We start from the raw sequence: 16,081 nt of genomic DNA, 5'->3' as shown, positions 1-16,081 counted from the left end.
AGATTGTAATTGTCCACAACCACTTCATGTTGAACGAAAGTCTTACAAACCCATTGTTCGGAAAAGGCAAGTGCAACATTGTCAGAGCTGTAAACATTCTTTTCGAGAAAGGTTTGTTGGAACCAATTCCAGATGACAAGCTGACAGAAACTTTTGTACCAAAAGACGAAACAAACTTTTCATTGTTAGCAAGACCAAAAGTTGTTCCAGACAAAGTTCTAGTACAAAAGAACTACACAGTTCCACAAGGGGTTGGTATGTTCGGATACCAACCTGAACCAGAAGAACTTCCAATGAGGTTGCAAGAACTTCAAGATGCTATAAACAAACTTCCATTGAGACATCCAATTGACGTCAAATTGTATTGGAGAGCATCTGAGTTAGGTCAGAAGGTTTTATATGAAACATGTTGCTTCGACGATGTTTATGAGATAACAGGAGAAGTTTCTCAGAAGATAAGAGACTCACTTGAATTTCCACAAACTGGACCAATTGGTTGCGACAAGTTCGACTCAAACGAAAAGATATACTATGTCGACCTTAACGCTGCATACATGAGGTTTGTCCAATATATTCCGACTGGAATTCCAAACGAAGATGGTGAGTTCCCGGGAAGGAACTATACAGTTGGAAAAGTCATACAACAACTGTATGATATTAGGAAAGCTTCAAACCCCAACTTGCAATGACACTCAAATTGCTTATGAATTCGACATGGGGATATTCCATTAAGAAACCTCAAGAGATGAAGAGTAAACATTATGAGAAGGTCGACAACTTTGTTGAAAGGTTTTCTCCTTTTGTTTTGAAGTACGAATTCACTCAAGGTCAAAGTGGCTTAGTAACCACATTAAAACCTATTGTCGAACATTGGTCTTACCCTCAGTTCGCAAAGGCAGTCCTTGACAACTACAACAAATTCTTCTCCGAAGTCAAATCCAAAGTCAAGGTTTACTATGAGAACATTGACGCACTCATGACGAACGAAGAAGGATACAACAAACTCATTGAAATGGGTTTAGTCGGTGAAAAGATGGGCTGTTTTAAGCTAGATAAGGTATTTTCCGAAGTTCATGTCCTCTCCAAGCGTAAGTACTGGGGTGTTAAAGAAGATGGTGAAATAGTTAAACATTGCATGAAATAAAAAATTTATTTTTTAAAAAGTGACATTTTTTAAATTTTATTTGAAATGTACGCTGAGTTTGTTGGAGAAGACCGTTGGAAAACTTGTTTGTTAGATGAGAAATATGAAATGGCATATCATTTTAAAACAATATATTTTTACATATATAAATGCTTCAGGTTGAAAACAAAGAACAAAAGTAGCAGATACAAAACCGTTAGACTATATCTTTACAAATGCTGGTAGGACTATTTCAGATGAAGAAATTTCATCCCGAGCATACAGGTTTGACTATCCAATTCGTTGGCTTCAAAGTCCTTCAGATGCAAAGGCAATAGGATTTAGAAGAGTTTTGTTTTCAAATAGAACTAACGCATTTATGTTCGTAGTATATTTTCATGGGCAGTATAAAGGTTCTGATGGTCTAATAGACAAATTTGACGAAATGAGAACTTTACAGTTCGTTCAGACGAAAGTCTTGAGAAAACTCTAAATGACTTTCAAACTCAAATGAACAAATATTATTGGGAATTTCAAGAAAAATACGACTCTTTACTAAATGGAACATACTATCTGAAACTAGAATATGACAAGATGAACTCCACCGTTTCATTTCAAAAGATTGAAATTAACCCTCCAAGAGATACAGAGTTTTTATTTTGGAAAGTAGACAAACGTTCTTGGGCACAATTTCTTCGGTTACTAAACCAGAACGAACCATTACCACCAGATGTCCATTTAAATTTATACTTCCACAACAGATTTGACAGTTTATAGAAACGTGTTTGACCCTCAAAATGTTATGTGTCATGCAAGTTTCAGTTCAAGCAACAATAGTTTTCTATGTATTGGTAAGGACTTTTATGACTTTGCTTCTAAATTCTACGAACCACCTAGTAACAGTTTCTCTGACTTTCAAGTTTGGTTCACAACAAATGGTGTGCAACATATTATTCCATTGTACTATGACTTTTATCTCGAATTGTCTTTCATATATAACTACGGAAAAGTGCTGAAAAAGTATTGAAAAATAATGTTTATGTTAGCATGTTAGATCTAACACGTTTTCTAACCACTTTTCTAACATGGTCTAAAACTCTCGAAAATCTTGAATTTTCATGAATTTTATATATTAATGTTTTCGTTATGCCACTTTGTGCCGTCAGTCAGTCAGTCAGTTTAGGAAATTTACACCAAAAAATATAATTTAGGTGAAGAGGTGAGATCTCACCCGTTTTTTCACCTGTTTTCTCACCCTCTTGAATTTTCATGAATTTTATATATTAATGTTTTCGTTATGCCACTTTGTGCCGTCAGTCAGTCAGTCAGTTTAGGAAATTTACACCAAAAAATATAATTTAGGTGAAGAGGTGAGATCTCACCCGTTTTTTCACCTGTTTTCTCACCCTCTTGAATTTTCATGAATTTTCATGAATTTTCATGAATTTTATATATTAATGTTTTCGTTATGCCACTTTGTGCCGTCAGTCAGTCAGTCAGTCAATGAAATTTACACCAAAAAATATAATTTAGGTGAAGAGGTTAGATCTCACCTCTTTTTTCACCTCATTTCTAACATGGTCTAAAACTCTTGAATTTTCATGAATTTTCATGAATTTTATATATTAATGTTTTCGCTAAGCCACTTTGTGCCGTCAGTCAGTCAGTCAGTCAATGAAATTTACACCAAAAATATAATTTAGGTGAAGAGGTGAGATCTCACCTGTTTTCTCACCTCATTTCTAACATGGTCTAAAACTCTTGAATTTTCATGAATTTTCATGAATTTCCTTAAGATAGAAAAAATAAAGTTAGTTTTATTTTATTTATTCTTCATTTTTTTGTATGTAAGATATGATTTCAGGGATTTTTTTGACGAAGTGTCAACCTTCACTTCGTCAAAAATAACAGTTATATAATGAAAAAGTGAAAGTTATTTTTTTATTTTTTTGTATTTGACGAGAATGTCGGGTAGATGGTTAGATCTAACCTCATTTCTAACATGGTCTAAAACTCTCGAAAATCTTGAATTTCCTTAAGATAGAAAAAATAAAGTTAGTTTTATTTTATTTATTTTTTTATTTTGTATGTAAGAACAGAAATGACAAACATTGAGTTTGAAACAGTTAGAAAGATAGACAATGACACCAAAGTGGTTAGAATCGGTGATTTAAACGTAAGATACTCAAAGAAATACAACAAATATTCTTTGTCAGACATTATATCTCCATCTGGAAAGAAAGCAAAGGACTGGGTTAGAAATGCTTCAACTCAGAAAATTTTGACAAGAAATCCTGAGCTTATGATATCAGTAGCATTTCATGGAACAAGAGCATATCTTATAGACAAAAGTCTTATACCAATAGTTTTGTTATGGGTAGACCCAGTTGTTGGATATAACTTCATAACATATGGTTCATTCGATACGGAACGTTGCAGTGAAGGCTTACTTTACATCGTTCAGAAACCGAAGGACTTCAATACAAAGAGATATAAGATAGGAAGAACATAAATAACTCAAAGATATGACAGTACAGTCAATAGAGTCAAGGTTGTGTTTGTTAATGATATGAGAGCTGCAGAAACAGAACTACTTGAAAAGTTTGAGAAAATGTATGGTGCTCCCACGAAAGGTAAAGAAACGTTTGAAGTAGATGAGATAGATAAAGCTATAAAATTATTTGACGAAGTTGCTGAAAAATACATGTAAAGCGTTTATTTTTGGTCTTTTGTGAAAATTCATGAAATTTGGTCATTTTTCACCAAAAATAAAGTTTAGGTGAGGAGGTGAGATCTCACCCGTTTTTTCACCTGTTTTCTAACATGGTCTAAAACTCTCGAAAATCTTGAATTTTCATGAATTTCCTTAAGATAGAAAAAATAAAGTTAGTTTTATTTTATTTATTCTTCATTTTTTTGTATGTAAGATATGATTTCAGGGATTTTTTTGACGAAGTGTCAATCTTCACTTCGTCAAAAATAACAGTTATATAATGAAAAAGTGAAAGTTATTCTTCATTTTTTTGTATTTGACGAGAATGTCGGGTAGATGGTTAGATCTAACCTCATTTCTACCCTCATTTCTAACATGGTCTAAAACTCTCGAAAATCTTGAATTTCCTTAAGATAGAAAAAATAAAGTTAGTTTTATTTTATTTATTTTTTTATTTTTATTGTAAGAACATGTTAGCAACAACAGCACCAAACTCGTTAGTCATGAATCCTACGTCAATGTTAGTAGAGATGAAAAGCTTTATTCCTTCTTCATATACTTTCGAAACAGAAATCCAGAAGATAAAGCAAGAACTTTTAACAAGTAATTTAGACTGTAGTGCGAAAGATGAAACAAATGAAGAATATCTTTATGAAATGCAGGACATTATTGACCATTTGCCTAAACTACCTGAAATCCAACAACAAAAACTCACTATTCCTGAATTCGACGAAATTGAAGTGAAACCAACTGACTCAGTAGAAATAAAGAAGTTCATACGAAAGGTAAATTATGAATTCCTTGGTTTTCATTGCAACCATAAGGTTGGACAAAGATTGCGATATGGTATATAAGAATGTTCTGACATATATAAATCTGAAGAATTTAAGACATACGACAACTTTGTTTCATTAGTTGCAGAATGTGTATGGCAGATAAGAGATAAAGATAGAAGAGGTAAGGTATGGAATGAACAGATAAAACCAGCAGCTTTTGAGTTAAAGAAAACCATTGACGCCTTAGTTGTTTTAGCAGGTAAGGTTTCAATGTATAACGCAAAAATGAACCCGCAATGTTCTAAATGTAAGGCAGCAATGAGGAAATATAACTACTCCGTCAAAGAGATAGAAAGAATGAGAAACGACTATGCAGACTTAAAGAAAGAAGCAGAAAAGCCAGCAGAAGATAAAATGGACATGTTAGCATTTCTGAACAAAAACTATCCAACTGCTGACGATTTCCTATTATCTGACGTCAAGAAGAAGTATAAAGAAACCTTCGGCATAGTTAAAACATTCGATGTACTAAAAGAAGAAATAGAAGCTACAAAACTGTTTAGGATTTCAAATATACATCGTACAATTCATGTAAAACGCTTATAAAATAACTGGGGTGAAAAAACAGGTGAGAAAACGGGTGAGATCTCACCTCTTCACCTAAACTTTATTTTTACTGAATTCAGCACAAAATTCTTCGATGTTAGAAAAGAGGTTAGAAAACGTGTTAGATCTAACATGTTAACATAAACATTATTTTTACTGAATTCAGCACAAAATTCTTCGATGTTAGAAAACAGGTTAGAAAACGTGTTAGATCTCACCTCTTCACCTAAACTTTATTTTTGCTGAATTCAGCACAAAATTCTTCGATGTTAGAAAACAGGTGAAAAAACGTGTTAGATCTCACCTCTTCACCTAAACTTTATTTTTGCTGAATTCAGCACAAAATTCTGAGTATAATGGCATATGGCATGTGTCAAACCGTTGAGTTTTCACAAAATTCCAAAAATAACGTTTACCATGTAAAACGCTTATAAAATAACTGAGGTGAAAAATTAGGTGAAAAAATGGGTGAGATCTCACCTCTTCACCTAAAATATATTTTTATTGAAAAATGACCAAAAATCATGAATTTCCTCATATGCTTGCTTCCCTCGGAAAACCGAGAGAAGAGATTCCGTATGAAAATCGTGAAAAATTGCCAAACGGTTTGAAAGGATATTATGTACATAGACTTCTTGTAAATGCTGTAGCAATGTGGGCTTCACCTAAAATATATTTTTATTGAAAAATGACCAAATTTCATGAATTTCCTTAAGATAGAAAAAATAAAGTTAGTTTTATTTTTATTTATTTTTTATTTTGTATGTAAAGACAGATATGTCAACAACAGAGAACACAACAACAGTTATAGTCCATGAAGCTATAAATGAAGAATATGAGTACATACAGTTTAACAAACAACTCCGTCTCATTCGTTCGGTCAAAGACGATATGTACCAAATGCAAAGTATTTTGACAGCATGTTTTGCTCCAGATACTAAGCTTCCTAAAGACTGGTTTAGGAACCAAAACACACAAGAACTTTTGAGCGAAGCACAGCGAGACCGACTTTTTTCTGGGTCGCCTAAAACTCATGAAAATCGTAAAAATTTGCCAAATGGTTTGAGAGGATATTATGTACATAGACTTCTTGTAAATGCTGTTGCAATGTGGGCTTCACCTAAAATATATTTTTATTGAAAAATGACCAAATTTCATGAATTTTCATAAGATAGAAAAAATAAAGTTAGTTTTATTTTTATTTATTTTTTTATTTTGTATGTAAAGACAGATATGTCAACATCAGAGAACACAACAACAGTTATAGTCCATGAAGCTATAAATGAAGAATATGAGTACATACAGTTTAACAAACAACTCCGTCTCATTCGTTCGGTCAAAGACGATATGTACCAAATGCAAAGTATTTTGACAGCATGTTTTGCTCCAGATACTAAGCTTCCTAAAGACTGGTTTAGGAACCAAAACACACAAGAACTTTTGAGCGAAGCACAGCGAGACATACTTTTTTCTGAAAACAGTGAAGAACAGCGAGTAAGTAAAAAACCCCAGTCGCCAAAACTCTATGAAAATCGTGAAGAACAGCGAGTAAGTAAAAAACCCCAGTCGCCAAAACTCTATGAAAATCGTGAAAAATTGCCAAACGGTTTGAGAGGATATTATGTACATAGACTTCTTGTAAATGCTGTTGCAATGTGGGCTTCAGCTCGTTATGCTTGGAATATTTACAGACTTCTTGACGAAATTCATAGACAAGAACGTGAAGAGATGGAAAACAAGCTTGAAGCAAAAGATGAAGTCATTGAAGCAAAAGACAAAAGCATTCAGAAAAGAATACCACGTTCGGTACCAAAAGGAAAGGAAAAGAACTATAAGTATATGATTTATACTGAAGAGATGGAAAATGAAGAAGATAAAGATATGGTTATGTTGCATTTAGTCAGAAGAAACAACAAAAGCTTTTACGACCTTGCTAAGATTTACAAATCTGACAGAAATTGGTTCTATCGCGAAAACTTACCGATTTCAATGACCCCAAATGAAGATGTGAAACAAATAGTTCAAGATACGTTACCTCAAACACACTATGATATGAAAGGTTGTACAATACTTACCTTCAAAGAAGATTTGCCATTGTTAAAGGAAAAAATAACAGAGTATTTTGACAACTTCAAACAAGTAGGGTAGATGAACCATTTATTTTTACGCTTGACTTCAGATGGCTCAGGTAGCTCAATTAGGTAAATTGCCTCGTCAAATCCTTCTGGCATTCCGAGTCCTTCCATCCGACAGGAAAATATTTTCCCGACAACTGGAAAAAATTTTCCCGACAACTGGAAAAAATTTTCCCGACAACTGGAAAAATTTTTCCTTCCGACAGGAAGAACTCTTCCAGTTGTCCGTCCGTAAACCATTCAAATTTTCGAAAATTGAGAACTTTTTGGTCGAACTTCAGAAAAAGTTCTTCCTTCCGACAGGAAAAATTTTTCCTTCCGACAGGAAAAAATTTTCCCGACAACTGGAAAATATTTTCCATCCGACAGGACACAAACGGATGACTGACGTTCCTCTTCCTGAATGCCTTCCAAAGCCAGAAGAACCGACAGCCCCAGCACCACAACAGACTTACTAAGACTAAACACTTAGATTTTTCAAGCTTGACTTTTTACAATTTGAACTTTGTTTGCGTAGATATGAATTCTGAAAGAAGTATGAGGGTCTTGTATGACTTTGTACTTCTCCCATAGTTCATGTCTGTCAAACTTACCTGCCATGGACTCTTTCATAAGTTCCATGAAATCGTCTTCGGACAATCCGGGGAAAAGTATAATGTCAGTAAGTATTCTTTTAACATCCTTACTTAAACTCTTTGCTGTCTGTACACAAATGACAACTGAGATGTTAAAGTGTCTGAGCTTCTTAAGAATTCGACACATGTCTTGTTCTCTATTCTTTAACAAAGGATGAGATGCAAAGTCGTCTAAGATAAGAAGACATCTATGAGGGTAAGTCTTCCAATCGTAAGATTGCAATTTCTTCGAAATGTATTCTATCTCTTTCTGTTTGTTTCTGAAGTGTTTCTTCTCTAATATTCTCTGCATTTCCTCATTTGGGTCTTTAAACTTCGAATTGACATACTCATTTATAGCATTATACTTCAAAACTCTTCTTTGGTACTTTTTTATCCAATCTAACAACTCAGTATCCTTTATACATACTAACTTAGACTTCTTTATAATATCTTTGAACGAATTGACGGTTTGGTCAATTTGACCAGAAGTACTACAAATAACAACTAACTCATAGAATGGGTTCTTCTCATCTAGTTCTTGTTGCTGTGCAGCCATTTTAAGATAAGTGAAAGTCTTACCCGACCCAGGTGGTGCAATTAGACCTGTTATACCATTCTGAGCAAATAAGAACTTTTCATGTATAGGCTTTATCTGAGCATTTTCTAACTTCACCTTGTTCTTGTTTAAAACATTCTCAAATTTCTTGTCAATGTCAGCAAACTTTTTTTCTAAACATATTTTTAGAAAAATTAAAATTTTTATCTTTTAGAAAATGTCTAGCGATTTCACTATCTATATCGAGACAAACTTTTTGACAGCAAAACATCTGTCGACCATAAAATCTTACATAGTGTAAACAGAAAGGTGAATTTGTTCTAAAGTTCTGTTTCTGGGAATATGACAAGAACCATAAAACATTAAGCAGAGCAGTCTTAAAATTTGTCAATGACAGACTTGTTGACAGAGATGACGCCGATTGGAAAGATGAAGTCCAACAAAGTTCTTAGAATGCAAAGAAGACACATGCGCTGTTCTTGAAGATGAAATAGAAAACAGAATAGATGAGCTATTAAAGGACAAAGAACTTTTACATAGATATGGTTCTGAGAAATTTGACGTCTCACCACCAGAAAAGAAGAAGAAAGAAAAGAAAGAGAAAAAAGAAGAAGAGAAGAAAGAACCTGAACCAGTTCCAGAGAAAAAGAAATTTGACATGTAAAAATAAAATTTTATTTTTAGAACATTTCTGGGTCAATGTCAATGTTCTCTTCCTCTTTAGGAGTAAACACTGGCTTAGACTCTAAAATCTTTTTACCCAATTTACCTTGAACTTCTACAACTTTAGACTCATAATATTCATAGTCGTCGTCTGTCTTCTTTGGTTCATAAGGTATAACAAGTTTGTATGCTTTGCCTTCTTTAAGGTTTGAGAACCTTCTGTCAAAACTTTCTTTGACTGTTAACAAACCTTCTATGTCTAAGTCTTCAAATTTCGCACATTTTTAGTCACAATAGCAAACTTAACTGGTTCGATGTTCCAAACTTTGCTGAATGAAGACTTTTCAAAATGGTAGAAGTAAACATTCAAATATGTGAATGGGTCTAGTTCTTCTTTAAGTCCTGACATGTACTTGTTTACTGAGATGAATTTCGTCATCTTTTCTATCGATAAAAAAAAATTTTTTTTAAAATTTACTCAGAAAAATTTTTCTTTGTATATACACCATTCTGTACGTCTAAAAGACTTTTGACATTTGCCAAGAATGTACGTTTAGACGCTGCCATATAACCATATTCTTGACAATATTGTTTATACGAATCGTACAATGACCTTTCATCTAATGACACAAAGTCAGTTTCATATATGAACAGTTCATATACACTCTTGTTTGCTTCTAACAATGTTTGTCTCTCTTCGGTATGTGGAATTTGTCTTGGATTGAACTTAGAAATATCTAATGTCATGAAATATGAGAACAAGTGGTTGTAAAAGTCAGATGTCAAAGTTCTGCTAAGTCGTCAAAATATTCTGTATCTTGCATATGAGAATCTGACGTTCTGACAACTACATAATCTTCTGTCAGAACTTTCTAACTTCATCGGAACAGCATTGTTTTGAAACCATAATGAAGTTTGCAACATTTTCACAAACTCTTTGGTCTTTATATTTTCTTTCAACAACTCCAACTTTGTCTGTTATAAGACTCTTCAAAGCATCTGAGTTCAAAACTTTTGTTGTATCTATACTTTGAAGTTCATTGCAAACTATAAGTTTCATATTCTCTATTGAAGAGTTAAATTTACCACAGATGTTTTCTAAGTTTGTCATATTCGGATTCGAATAACCTTCTAACAGTTTGCATAAGATATCTGTAAAGAATGTGTTTCTTACCAGTTCCTTGTTCCAATTATAATGAGAAGCAGTTTCATTTTTAGCACTTGGATGTTGTAAGATGTTTGCAAACCAACATAAGATATACTCATAAACCTTTTCGTTTCCATTGCATATAATTTCTTTGACATGGTCTAACCAAGCTTCTATAATACTGTGTTTCCATCTACTTGTTCATATTTATATCCAGTGAAGATAGAATAGAATTTGGAGAAGGTGTATAAAACTTTATACCACGAACTGAAAAATCTTCAAGTTTTGACAATAAGATATCCCAAGCATCTAACATCTTCATTCCAACTTGTACAACTTTATTTTCTTAAGTTTCTGTCTACATTCTTGTTCAGACACTATTGTTGCTCTTGGTTTTTAAAGACAACATCCCATTCTTTCATAACATAACATTCTGGGGCAGAGTCGACATAAATGACTAAACGTTTAAATTCTCGACTGCTTTGTTATAGTCTCGAAATGGACACATATTTCTGAATGCTTGGAAGTCATAAAAATCTGAAACATCTATTCTGTACATTTTTATAAAATAAAAAAAAATAATATTTTTTTTATTCTTGACTTTGTTGTTCCATTTGTTGCATTGTTGTTCTTGAGCTATTTGTTGTTGAAGTTGTTCTTGTAATACAATACTTTCACCAGTTGCATCTTCCAATTCGAAACTTCTGCCGTCATTGACAAATACATAGGACATAAAAGTTTTACAGGAACAAAGTTTTGCGTCAACTAATGTCAACGTTATACTTGCCAAAGTGTTTGAGTTCACTAAGGTTGAAAATTCTGCATTCGAATGAACAATAGGCAAACCAGCAGAAAGTATTGTTTATACGCATAAGTATCTTTTGGTCATAATAGTTTCTGTCGACATTCGAATAACACTTTGAACCTAAGTTTGAAACAATATATAAGATTGGTGTGCTTAATGTCAATGGAATAGACATTCCTTGTATGACACCTTTTCCTGTTATAGGAAACTGTTGGTAGTAAAAACCAGATATAAGTTTTGTATTATAGCTCATATCGTTTATAGTAAACTCAGTCGGACATCCAAACATAATGAAACCTGCTCTAGTTGCAGCACATGTTACACCCGTACTTAAAGTATTAAATAAGTCAACAAAACCTGTTGGTGGTATATCTGGAGTAAGTATCTTCAAAGGAGTATTTTTACCATTCACAACAATAAAGTCTTCTGGTGTCAAAAGAGCAAAACAGGCTTTAGTCGTCGTTGTGTTAAGGTTAGTTTACAATATCGTCCTTGAGGACTTTGTAAGTTTGTTGTTATAGAATTATATGACTCAGGGTTTTTAGTCGTAATAGTATAAACCATTATGTCTTCTGCCATTTATATATATTTAAAAGTTTTTCTGAAAGTGGAGAAGAACTTCATCTAAACTTTCACATGGCGTTTCTTGAAGTTCTCTGTCTAAGAAGTTCAAAATATTTTGTAAAGACATAGAACTTTCCTTTGTCTACACGAACAAACAAAACAGGGTCTTTCATATCGTTCAAAAGTGTGTAAAGTCTTTACATGAAATAAAGTCTATATTATTTTTCTTCAAACATCTTTCAAGAAGTTTTGACATTTTACTTAGCAAAATAACTTTAATGAAATGTTGTGGTCGTCAAATATTTTTATAACGTCTGGGAAACTATACTTTAAGTTCAACGTTTCACCTCCTTTCATAACGTATATCTTGTCAATGACATTATATGAAACACCACAGCAACTGATGTCGGGTTCTATTTCTTTGATGTTTATATCGTCTGCCTCTGTCAAAAGTTTCAATAGTTCTTTCAAAACTTCATGAGGTGCAATGACATATGAGTTCACTTTTACAGGGTTGTGTTCGACCAAGTTTAACATTATACTTAAAGCTTGACAAATCTTCTCCTGAGTTTGAAGTTTGTCTTTCAGTTGTTGGTAGTCATTTCGAATATCTGCAACAGAACTTAAGTCTCTGTTAACTTCAGGGTATGTTGGTTGTTCTTTTACAGGAACAATTGTTATACCATCTTCGTCTTCGTATGGTTTCCCCACTTCAACATCTCTGTCTTTGACATTGACAATAACACTTTGACTGTTTGTTTGAGTTGGTGAATTTAACTTCACATCTGCCACCGCCATTAAACCTTTTGAAACACTTACGCTTCTATTTTTCGGAAATGACATTTTACTTAGAATAAAAAGATGGACGTATTCGGATATCTTATTGAATTGAAGCAGAACAAAGTTTATACTCACAAACAATACAAATACATTGACAGAATAGTTCTTTACACAAACAATGGAAAATGTTATAGAATAGCAGTCTTTGCTGAACCTAAATATTTTCATAAAGCAAAGAAAGTTGGTATAACTGAAATGGTGAAAGTTCTTGAAGCAGACAAAAATATAACTTCAAAACTTACAGATATTACTAAAGGAAAGTTTATAATACAATATTATGTCAAAACTGGCGTACTGTCAATATTTGACGGAGAGAAGTCAGTTCAAGAACAACTTACTGACCTGCTGCCAAATCTGCTCGATGGAAGCTGTCGTTATGCCAATCTGAGGAGCCCCAGCAGGTTTCATCGAACGAATCTTCAAAAGAGCATCTTCCATGAAAAGTGCTATTGGTTTTGTAAACTTCTTTGCTCTCAATTCATCTGGACCGTCTCTGTCACCAGTATATTGTATTTGAACTGTACCAACAGTTGAAATACCACCCATAAAGTCTTCTGAGTCAGCAAATGGAATGCCAAGCCAAAAGTTTGAACGGTCTCCATTTGTATATTGAGTTTTTTGACCTCCTGTATGAGTCCATACTTTCACATATGGCATAATAGAACTTTGCATTTCAGGGTTAATGGTTGTTGTGAAGTTGTTGTTAAAGTTCATAGCATCTAATGTCAAGTTGTATGACCTCATATCCTCAACTGTAGAATATTCTTCTCTTGGATAATATTTGCCATCTATGTTTATATGATATTTAATACCAGGGTTGTAGAAACAAGAATAGTCATTTATAGTTCGTCTGAACAGTACAAACATAGTATCTGCATGTTTCATTGCAGTTGTTAAAGCAATATCTGTTCTTGCACCTGGGTCAGCACTTTGGTTTCCAACTTCACCTGCAAAGTCTTTGACAGATATTTGGTGTATAGGGAACATAAGTGGAACTGCAATATATTTGGCAGCTAAAGCATTTGAAATATCTGGGTCCAACATATAAACGGCAAGTCTGCTTTCTATTCTCTTGCATTCAAATTTTTCGCATGTGAACTTAACTGGGTCCCAAGCATCTCCAGCAGCATTGAAATAATAGTTTACTTCAGTGTTGAAGTTTGAGAAACCAAAGTCTAAGTCAACTTTGTCTTTGCAAAATTCGGCGAATGACGTTTGATTTGTTCCCTTTACGTCTGTAATGCTGAATGGGTCTTGTGTTGGTGCAATGACTAAGTTATTTTTGCTTGGAGTAAGTTCGATAGAAATTTTTCCTGCCCAGTTTGGCAAGTATCTTAAAAACCTGAAGATGAGGAAAGATGACAAAGGAACTCTAAGTTTCAGTTTTACTTTGGTTACTGCTGCTGCAGTTTGTCCAGAAAGGTTAACATAAACTCCTGGAACGTTAGGGTCAAGTCTTCTTATTTTCTCAATAGTTGCATACTGGTCTGTTTGTTCTCTAGCTTGTGGTTGTACTGAGTTTCTCAAAGCGAACCATTCATAGTTTGCCCATGTTACTGTTTGAACTAAGTCAGAGTTAGAATATATCTTATATCCCATGAAAACTTCTGGAGCATATTGGTATCCGACATAGAAAATTCCATTGCAACCTTTCTTGTCAGACAACTTGGCAGAAGGTTTTATTTCAATGTCTTGTTCCACGTATAAGAATGAGTTGTCAATAGAAATAATATGAAACCTGTCGCAAGCAATATCTACTGTTGTTGAAGAACCTTCTCCAAACTCACCTACGTTTCCATAAGAAACAGCAGTTGTATATTCGTAAGTTCCAGGAACTATTTCTGACCTTCTAATGGCATTGTCGCATTCGTTATACCATTCGGAAACATTTCCGTTCATGGCATCCAAAACTGTTGGCGTTATATTCTGAGCGGCGTACATTTCATATGGGTAAAAATATAGAATAGTTGGATTTATATGTCATAATAGAACCCACTCGGACCAAGCTTTACTTTCTTCCTGACTGAGTTTTTAACTCTTCTTTTTCCTTCATTGCCACTACTTTCACTAGATGAAGTTACTTCTTCACTACTTTCACTTTGTTCTACTCTTCTTCTTTGGTGTCGCTTTTGGTAACTTGCCCTCTGCTTCAAGTTGTTGCATCTTTGCCTCATGTTCACCTAGTATGTTGTAAATTTCCCATGTCTTTTTTGCCTTTGGGCTCTGGTCGCCCATCTCAGGTAACCTATATCCTAGAAAGATTTTGTCATAGTTTGTATTTGAGTCTTCGCGTATTGTTTGCATGACTCTTTCCTGAGTTTCCGGTTCAAGCTCTTCAAACAGAGCTTGTCCATATGGAATAAGCTCGTTTCCAAATATATGTTTTTTGTAGCCATTCTGGTTTTCTTTCCATGTTACCAATAATATCTTTTGTGAATGGAAAGCTTTTACCCAATGTTTCAGTCTTGCGTCATTTATTTCTGTAGTTGGTTTTATTTTGTCAAGGAACATGTTTTTCAATACTAACATTTCATTTGGTACTGTCCATTTGAGTTTTCTTAAATATTCATCCCTTCTCGGTTCATTGTCTGCAAAGTAAGTTTTTATGACATTTTGTAAACTTTCGTTTGCAAGGTCATGTACAATAGGTTCTCTTCCTTCTCTCTCCCTAACTTTCTTTCTAAACTCTTCACCAAATATACCATCTCTATGGTTCTGTGTAGTTCTTTGAGATAAATGTTCTAGAACGTCAGGTGTTATATTTCCATCAGCCATGTTCATTTCATACTGGTCCAAAATATCTGCATGTTTCATATCTTTCAATGGCATTAAAGCCGCGCTGAAAATACCAGCTATATCTGGTTCACCATTCACTTCCATTGCGTCTACAACTTCTTGGAATTGAGGTTGTAAGTTTATGAACCACCTATCCGGATTAGCTTTATGACCCCATCTCATTGTAGTTCCATAGTCTGCAGAAACAAAAGTAGGTTTGTTTCCATATTGGTTAGGTTCTGAATGAACTTTAAACAATGTTTCATTTCTATATGTTTTGTTGAAATTTAACCTTTTATTTTCACCGAGTTCAGCCAAAGATTGAACGTTATATGGTCGTAAGTAAAAAGGATTGTTGTATTTGCGTACATTTTCTTTCAGTACTTCCATTCTATGCTGAATATTTTCATCTGATGTTGGAGTCTTTTGTATGTCGGCGAACATTTTTCGATATTCTTCTACTATGTCAGCCGAATTTTTCTTAGACTCTTGGAAAGATTCCATATTCACCTCATAGTCTTGTTGAGGGTCAAGATTTTTCGGCTGTTCCAAATCTTCATCTAGTTCTGTGAAGTTAGTTTCCAAAGGAGGAACTTGTTCGTTTCCTTCAGGCTCTTCTAGCTGTTGTTGCTGAACTATTTCTTCCATGTCTGGTTGTATCTGAACTTCTTCCTGTTGAGTTTCTTGTACCTCATCTGCTGGCATTTCATATATTCCGAGACCGTTTTTAACAAGTTCCCTATCTAAGTCATCCGGACTCA

General features: G+C 33.9%; 5 protein-coding genes and 6 pseudogenes across 11 annotated transcripts, besides 1 other annotated feature; 6 read left to right on the top strand and 5 right to left on the bottom strand.

Annotated features, from left to right (window-relative positions):
• Nucleotides 1–15,560: part of a mobile genetic element that runs on past the window's edge.
• On the top strand, nt 686–1,144 carry TVAGG3_0349830 (DNA/RNA polymerases family; the record flags this gene model as incomplete). Its single annotated transcript, XM_051231056.1, has 1 exon — nt 686–1,144. One exon carries the CDS (start codon nt 686–688, stop codon nt 1,142–1,144), a length of 459 nt encoding a protein of 152 aa, XP_051100786.1.
• TVAGG3_0349820 lies at nt 3,426–3,833 on the top strand (annotated as a pseudogene). Its single transcript has one exon. A coding segment is annotated over exon 1 (408 nt).
• Nucleotides 4,307–5,218, top strand: TVAGG3_0349810 (annotated as a pseudogene). The gene has a single exon. A coding segment is annotated over exon 1 (912 nt).
• On the top strand, nt 6,452–7,366 carry TVAGG3_0349800 (KilA, N-terminal/APSES-type HTH, DNA-binding family; the record flags this gene model as incomplete). Its single annotated transcript, XM_051231055.1, has 1 exon — nt 6,452–7,366. One exon carries the CDS (start codon nt 6,452–6,454, stop codon nt 7,364–7,366), a length of 915 nt encoding a protein of 304 aa, XP_051100785.1.
• TVAGG3_0349790 (uncharacterized protein) lies at nt 7,398–7,811 on the top strand (the record flags this gene model as incomplete). Its single annotated transcript, XM_051231054.1, has 1 exon — nt 7,398–7,811. One exon carries the CDS (start codon nt 7,398–7,400, stop codon nt 7,809–7,811), a length of 414 nt encoding a protein of 137 aa, XP_051100784.1.
• On the bottom strand, nt 7,831–8,707 carry TVAGG3_0349780 (annotated as a pseudogene). Its single transcript has one exon. A coding segment is annotated over exon 1 (877 nt).
• On the top strand, nt 8,744–9,190 carry TVAGG3_0349770 (annotated as a pseudogene). Its single transcript has one exon. A coding segment is annotated over exon 1 (447 nt).
• Nucleotides 9,207–9,628, bottom strand: TVAGG3_0349760 (annotated as a pseudogene). Its single transcript has one exon. A coding segment is annotated over exon 1 (422 nt).
• Nucleotides 9,729–10,758, bottom strand: TVAGG3_0349750 (annotated as a pseudogene). Its single transcript has one exon. A coding segment is annotated over exon 1 (1,030 nt).
• TVAGG3_0349740 (protein of unknown function, DUF4106 family) lies at nt 11,967–12,503 on the bottom strand (the record flags this gene model as incomplete). The annotated part of the gene is made up of 1 exon (XM_051231053.1): nt 11,967–12,503. One exon carries the CDS (start codon nt 12,501–12,503, stop codon nt 11,967–11,969), a length of 537 nt encoding a protein of 178 aa, XP_051100783.1.
• Nucleotides 13,271–14,144, bottom strand: TVAGG3_0349730 (protein of unknown function, DUF4106 family; the record flags this gene model as incomplete). The annotated part of the gene is made up of 1 exon (XM_051231052.1): nt 13,271–14,144. A coding segment is annotated over one exon (874 nt), but the record flags the coding sequence as incomplete, so codon positions are not given.
• Nucleotides 15,561–16,081: the final 521 nt, after the last annotated feature.

Source organism: Trichomonas vaginalis, chromosome V (assembly GCF_026262505.1).
Source record: "Trichomonas vaginalis G3 chromosome V, whole genome shotgun sequence".
Classification (NCBI taxonomy): domain Eukaryota; phylum Parabasalia; order Trichomonadida; family Trichomonadidae; genus Trichomonas; species Trichomonas vaginalis.
The sequence above is the reverse complement of the archived record's forward strand: the minus strand, read 5'-3'. Positions and strand labels throughout refer to the sequence as shown.